General features: G+C 32.5%; 1 protein-coding gene across 2 annotated transcripts; it reads right to left on the bottom strand.

Annotated features, from left to right (window-relative positions):
• Positions 1 to 917: 917 nt before the first annotated feature.
• Positions 918 to 6,523, bottom strand: LOC105112497 (probable beta-1,3-galactosyltransferase 14). 2 transcript variants are annotated; one of them, XM_011008217.1, is made up of 8 exons: positions 6,418 to 6,509; positions 5,889 to 6,369; positions 5,087 to 5,239; positions 4,903 to 4,985; positions 4,686 to 4,785; positions 3,983 to 4,096; positions 1,611 to 1,753; positions 918 to 1,329 (listed from the first exon to the last, which is right to left on the bottom strand). In XM_011008217.1, exons 2-8 carry the CDS (start codon positions 6,263 to 6,265, stop codon positions 1,244 to 1,246), a joined length of 1,056 nt encoding a protein of 351 aa, XP_011006519.1. In that variant the 5' UTR covers positions 6,266 to 6,369; positions 6,418 to 6,509; the 3' UTR covers positions 918 to 1,243. The 2 variants fall into 2 exon arrangements, with proteins under 2 accessions (XP_011006519.1, XP_011006518.1); XM_011008216.1 differs by having other exon boundaries at positions 5,889 to 6,523.
• Between the last annotated feature and the right edge of the window lie 850 nt (positions 6,524 to 7,373).

The following is a 7,373-nucleotide window of genomic DNA, read 5'->3' as shown; positions in this document are numbered from 1 at the left end:
CAAATCCATAAAAAAGTTGAAGTTTGCTCCCATAATTAGTTCTTCAGGTTACATTTGCCTTCATAACCTCTACTTTTTTTTTTGTTACTTTTGCCCCCATAAATTTAGTTTAATGCAGAATCCCCACCACCAAATAATATCTATCTCCTCCAAATACATGTTCTTGCCAAAAGTAAAAGAAGAGTACACTCTTTTTTTTTCACTAAAAATTTACCTATAAACATAAACATACATCCGTTTCTGAATAGTTTATAGTAAATTCATCCCTTTTAAATATTATTTGATACTGTAGTAGTGATTACTTTTTAAATTTATAAAAATATCGAAATAATACTTTTTTATTTTTTTTTATTTTTGACATCAACACATTAAAATAATTCAAAAAAAAAAAATTGAAACAAAGAAACATAAAATTTTCAAAACATTTTCTAAAATATTTTTAAAACATTTTAAAACAAACAAGGTCAAATTAATATTTCTGGATATATGCCTTCCATTTGGAATGAATATATGGAAAACTATTAACATGTATTGCAATATAAACTTAAAGTGTATAATGTAATTATGCCTCCCTGTTTTTTTCTTTTACAGAAAAATTAAAAAAAGAAACAAAAAACTTGGCAGCAGATTACAATACCAATAAAAAACTTCAGCAAAAATTCAATTTTTTTTATCTTTTTATTTTTATTGGATTATTTTGATTTGTTGATATTAAAAATAATTTTTTAAAATAAAAATAATATTATTTTAATATATTTTTAAATAAAAAATATTTTAAAAAATAATTGCTAGACAACTTGTCGCACCTCTAAAATGCAGGATGAAAAAACTAATTTGAACGCTACAAATCTCAAATTAGCTATCTCGTTCACACGTGCCTGCCTCGTAACGCATGAATATATACGGTGAGCAAATGCTTGCACACACAACCAAGTAGTCATGCTCCATTATGCTTATGACATGGTCATTCAAGAACAATAATCGGATGTCAAAAAATTTGATTGGACTGTATATTCAATAATGGAAGTTTACAAGGCGTAACCGCTCTCAATGATTCTCATTTCTCCTACAGCCTAAACCTACCAAAAGGTTTGTGACAATGTATTAAATTTTGAAAAAAATATGATGGACTGAAGGAGATGGTTAGACGTATCTGTTAGCAGCACTACCAACTTCACGGAGTATGCACTTCATAAATCCCACTCCAATCTAACTCCTTTGGAAGAAAAGGATAACCCAGATGCTAGTCATCAGATTCCATAGTGGGAGTCTTTGAGCAGCTCTCCTGCTGATGGAGTTCTAACAATCTAGCTTCTGGATTACAAAGCCCTGCATTATAATTAATAGGCGTCATCAGAACATGTACATTTACAGTCTGTGGAAAAATATTCAACACACCATCTTGTGAGAAATCAAATGATGCAGTTTTATAAAAATGATTTGACAAATTCTGCATAAAATTCTGAAGCAAGGCAGGTTTTCCTTGCATTAGAAATGAAACAAAATCATCAGTGTGTGTGAATGTTCATGCCAGAAAAGTAATAACGGAGAGTGATACTGATATTGTTCATTTTGATTCTGTTTCCTTCATGGCTGATAAAGATACCGACCTGAACATTTGGGAATGTCCCAGACTGCAATTGATGATGGTGTACACTCTGGTGAGCACAGCGCTCTGTTATCCTCATGATTAACATTCATTGCCAGAATCCATGCACCTATTGTAACATCTTCATTGCTGAACATTCGGAAACTGATAATTCAAGAAAAAAGGCAGTGTTACAGGGAATGAAATGATCATCTCCAATATATGTTGAGAATCTGAATCTAGAAGTTCCTCAGTGTACATATTATGATTGTCTACTGCCAATTTTCCAAATATAACGTGGCATTTCATGTTCTGATGTATACAGACAAGCAAGCAGGGGACTACTCACGGTACATTCAACAAGGTACGTTTTTGCTATTTCAGGTCAGAAGCAAGGCAAGTCCCAAACAAGCTTCAGCCGGTGATAGGCCTGGTTAAGTCAACCAAAAAAAGCTTCTTCATATCTAATCCAACACAGCTTTTTCTTGGGTGACTTATCCATTGTGCCTCTTTGTGTCATCTTGATTGATCATACAGTTTGTTTGAAGTGAACAATAACCTTTTCAGCTGCTTTATTTATTTATTGTAAATCAACGACATGGTTCTTTGAATGAAATTGCTTTTCTACCATGAAGAATTTTGTCAAAACCAACATACATAACAACTACAAAGATTAAACAGCAATAAACATTTTTATGCAGTGAAAAGAGCTTGCAAACTTAATTGAAAGCAAGGAATTGTGTGGAATGCATGTGTACTTGAGAGAGAGAGAGAGAGACAGGAGGAGGAGGAGGGGGAGGAGAAACAAGCAAAGTATTCTCTCCATATGCCTGCCACTTTAAGTTTAAATTACAAGATAACAACTAGTTTTGGGTTAGGTTTCCCAAGCCCAACCTTGAATCAAGACAATCTCCCTAAATATTGAGATCCACTCCCTCTCGTTTTCAAATTCTTGTTTTCCAGAATTGTAACTGTTATTTTCCTTGTGTTGTAAAATCAGAAAGTTGAGATAACCTTTCGATCAGAGAAGAAATACACAGCAGGGAATAAAAATGAAAGGTTTGGCAGGTGAAGACTAAGTCCAAGACCTTGTAGTATCTAAAGTACAGTGTATACTTAAATTCCCTGATATCCAAAATACCAAATAAATGTCAGCTTGCTTTTAGATGCAAACAATCAAGGTGGACAGGTTCATAACCATCACAAGTAACATGTGACGGCATGGTTGAATATGACTTAACATGCCAATTATCAATGAAGTTCCAAGGCAGTGGCGGAGCTCGAGCAATGTTTGAAGGGGTGCGAACTGAATATGATATAAACTTAAGCAATGGAAAAACTATGAATACAAAAACAGTGGAATATCTAATTTAACAAATAAATTATGTAAAAACATTCTTTATGCAAGTGACAGTCAGATACATTTTCATGGAATTAAATAGGTTTTCTATTAAGATTATGTAAACTAATGACTAAAGAGGTCTATTGTAAAAATAAATCCCTGACATAAAAAAAGTAATAAAATTGCAGTCAATATAAAATTCTAAAAATTCTGACCAATCATAATTTTCTGACATTAACATAACTCTAATGTCTTCAATAAAACAAAGCATAACTCTAATTTTAATTACAATAGACCAAGTTCTTTGATTTTTTTTTTCAGCACACAGTTAAAAGATGGAAAATAAAGAGTCATCTCGTGTCAATAAAGTTTGAAAAACAAATGAATATTGGTTTGCAGCCAGTTGAGAGAAAAAACAAAAAATAAGATATGCTTTCACGTTTGATTTCATATATAATTAAGGATGTTTATGTAATTTAATAAAATTGGAATCAATGAGGTTACCAGTTAAGAAAGCATAACTCGTCAAAACAAACAAGTTAAGAAAGTATATCTTGCAAGTATTTTTTCGCTAAATTTCAGTGACTGCTGTGACAGGATCTACTTGCATTTGATTTGTGTGACTTCTTGGTTTTATTTTTTGGAATGTGCAAGTGATTTATGTTGGGAAGGAACTGAAATGCAAGTGGAAAGGAAGGCATACTCTACACATACAGTATGCATATAAATAATTTTGGGAAGAGGTGGACGGCGCCCCGGCTGTTGTTCCGAAGTAACATGGGATATTCAAATGGTGCATGCACCATCTAAACAAAGAAAGGAAACATGATAAAACTTGAAAAATTGAATAAAAAAGACAAGCATGAGCTTTATCCCAAAATGGCAACAAAGCCAATAGCTCTTGAAAGGCATTGGACAGCTTCACAATTGGTTCCATGTCCCTAAAATTGTAGCTTGAATAATCATTATTGTATAACTTATTTTAAACAAGCTTTTCAAGGTTGGCCAAACACTCAAGGGGATGTCCTGATAAAGGTAATAAGCAAGCTAACCTGTTCTCTTTGAGAGCAACTAAACTTGCGACAACATCTGCAGAAAGAGCATATATTGGACCATATGCATGAAGAAAGTACTCCTTCCCAAGCAAATAGGATAGTGGCTCATACCTGCAAAAATCAAGATTACGTGATTACTGCAAAAGTCATGGCTATATACAATTTGGGATACTAATTCTTTTGGAGATTATTAAGCCCAGTGGTATTGATGCAGTGCTTTTTGGGTAAACCAAAATCTCCAATAGAAGAAGGCATGATGATGACAACCCTGAAATGATTCCAAATAAGTCTTTGAAGTGGATACAATTTTTTTATGAATATGGTACTAAATTTAGAAAATTGTGAATAAAATAAAGCTCAAGTAGACTCGGAAAACTCATAAACATTAAATTCTAATCCTACAGAACATTAAATCATGAGGTAAGATTCAAGTTAGATAAGTAAAGTACCAAGAACAAACTTTTCACAGCAACAGCTCCATGAACAGCAGCATTGCTGTTGATTAGCAAACAGTTTCTTCTATAGTATCGCTTCAGTAACGTGACTTCAACTCAATTTTGATGTATACAATGTTAAATCTAGTAAGAACAAGATTCAAACTACCTAAATATAAAAAATAGCATGATTGATTTAGAAATTGTCATGTTTATATATAGCCATGGTCTACAACATAAGAAACACAAGAGGAAAATGAGCTTACCATTTGAGCTTTGGATCAGTGAAAACTGGTCCCTTTTTCAAGCATCCAAGATAAGTTTGAGAGTGAGCACGCTCTTTTGCCAAAAGAGTTGAAAGACGATCTGAAGATATATTGAAAGACAGCAACGTGGTTTATATGGAACTGTACTATGAAAGTTGATCTCCAGAACAATGCTACTGAATAATAACAAATATCAAAAAGTTTCACATTTACCCACCTGGCCTCAAATATATGTCATCATCAGCTTTAACATAAAACTCAGAATCAAAAAGTGCATAGGCAGCTTTAAAGAATGCTAACCTGCCAAAAAAAAAAAAAACCAGCTGAGTACAATTATCCAATAATTAACTTGATGAAAAAAAAAAGGTAAGAAAACCATGCAGCTTATCATCAGTACTAACGTTTTATATGGGAGCTGACTATACTGTTCCTCAATATCTAATAACAAGAAATCATCATATTCTGCAATCTCCCTTTTGAGCTCTGCCGTCTTCGATTTATCATTAGTTCTACCAATAACAAACCTGAATGCCAAACCAGTTGATTCTTCCAACCTGCAAGCCAATTAACTTATAAACAACCAAAATATGATACAAAGAAAAGGCCTTATACAAGCTACTAGTTTTCAGGAACGTTCAAAAACATGAACAACGAAAGTCTGTGAAAAAGGAAACTATATAGCACAGTTTTCTGAAAGGAAGAAGATCAAGAGCTCAGCAATAGCAACAATATATTAGTATGAAATAGTAATCATCCGACTAACTATGATGTACATATTGCTTTTCGAGATCACATCCGCACCTCTCTCTCTCTCTCTCTCTGTTTTTTTATTTATTTATATATATATATATAAATCTTATTCTCCTCAAAACATGTTTAGTGAGAAAACATCAAATCCTCAATTGTTTCTCTACTCATAACTCTAGCATATTGTGTCCTATTGAAATTGAGAAACTTGAGACCTTCTCTTGCTGAAGGCTAAATTATGTAGAACATCAGTTACAGATCAACGTGGTTTCTTTCTTTTATTAGAGTTCTTGTTTGCTATCAATGAATAATAATAATATATATAAAAAACCTAATTCAGGAAACAAGAACGCCAATAACTCATTTTAAAAATGTGATTTCTAAATCTATAAGCAAAAACCAATCAAGATTCAAACGATAGCTATCAACAAAGAAAGAAAGAGAATTACTCTATACCGTTGGAGTCCCTGTCGATCGGATGGCATCCAAGTCTTCCTCAAGGACCGTCTCCGACCCGATGACCCGAACCCAGTTTGAATCCCAACAAACCCCATAACCTTCTGTCTCTCTCTCCTTTCCTCACCATCCAAAAGGAGGGCGTTTCCAACACCATTATCATTCTTGTTGGTATTGGTTCCCCAGACGACACGGACGGATCGCGGCGGGGAGTTATTCAAACAACGGTAGGTGTGAGAGCAGGTAAGAAAGGAAGTGAGGCCGAAGATGAAACCGGAGATCCCGATTAGAAGGCAAGAGAGAATCAGAACCGTTGATCTGCGAGAATTCGAGGGTTGTGATAGGCGGGAGTGAAAGAATTTAGGAGAAGAAGGCATTTTCTTCTGAATTTGATTTAATTATTAGTAGAATGTATGCTTTACTTTGGTTATAAAAGAAGAAAGGTGATTGCACAGACGGAGACAGATTTTGCTGATGACTTGTTTTTTTGTTTTCTATTACAGAAAGAGAGAGAGAGAGAGAGAGAGATGTCAGTGCGTGGTAAGAAGAAGAAAGTGAAGTGAGGTGGAGGAGTTTCTTTCCGTTATTGGTAGTTGGTTTACATCGTTCTTGTTCGCAAGTAGCTGTACCTTAGTGATTTCATGGATTGCAGCACCTTTTTTTTTTAGCATCTCCAGTGTTGCAAAAGCAAATTTATATTTTAATATATTTGATATAATTTAATTAATTTCTATCTGATATAATCATGTTATTAATTACACAATTAATATAAGAAATTTATCATAATTAAATATAAAATTAATGAAATAATACAAAAAAATTCAAACTTTGAAAAAATAACCACAAATTTCAAAATTTTAAAAAATTAATTGCCAACATTTTAAATTTTGATTTTTTAATTAGGATTTTTAAAATTTAAAATTTAAAATTCAAACTTTAGAAAAATAATCATCAATATTTTACATTTTGATTTTTTAAAACTTGAAAAAAAAAATACATCTATAAATATGCTTATATACTTGAACATTTTTCTTCATCATTTTTTTCTTTACAACCTTGACTTCATTTACCTTAAAATTTATCATGAATCGTTCTAATTTTAGTTTTTATGATATTTTTAATTTTAATGATAATATTCTCATATTTGCTTTCCTAATTGCTACTGTAATGTTTGCTGAAGAAGAATCAAATCATCAAGAGTGAAGAACAAAGTCTCATGACTTTGTTCTTGGTCATAATATCAACAACCATTATAGAAAGGAAGGTGAAGTAAGGTCATATAATAATTATTTTGCTAAAAATTCTTAATTCACTAAAAGCTAATTTTGAAGAAAATTTAAGATGAGTTGTCGTCTTCTCATTCGGATCACAAATACAATAAAGCTCACAATCCATACTTTTAAAAAGAATAAATGTTGTTGGTGTTCTTGGCTTATCTTACCTTCAAAAGATAATTGTAGCTTGCATGATACTTGCATATGATAT

The sequence above is a fragment of the Populus euphratica genome, unplaced genomic scaffold, assembly GCF_000495115.2.
Source record: "Populus euphratica unplaced genomic scaffold, PopEup_1.0 scaffold552.1, whole genome shotgun sequence".
In the NCBI taxonomy this organism is placed as follows: domain Eukaryota; kingdom Viridiplantae; phylum Streptophyta; class Magnoliopsida; order Malpighiales; family Salicaceae; genus Populus; species Populus euphratica.
Note: the sequence above shows the minus strand (reverse complement) of the source record. Positions and strands in the feature narration are given on the sequence as shown.

Excerpts from the sequence above, each read along its gene's own strand:
- LOC105112497 (XM_011008216.1), bottom strand. The coding sequence starts at position 6,265 with ATGCCTTCTTCTCCTAAATTCTTTCACTCCCGCCTATCACAACCCTCG. Across the intron at positions 4,986-5,086 it reads AGTCAGCTCCCATATAAAAC|GTTAGCATTCTTTAAAGCTG; the intron begins GTTAGTACTGAT and ends TTTTTTTGGCAG. Across the intron at positions 1,330-1,610 it reads GGACATTCCCAAATGTTCAG|GGCTTTGTAATCCAGAAGCT; the intron begins GTCGGTATCTTT and ends ATTATAATGCAG.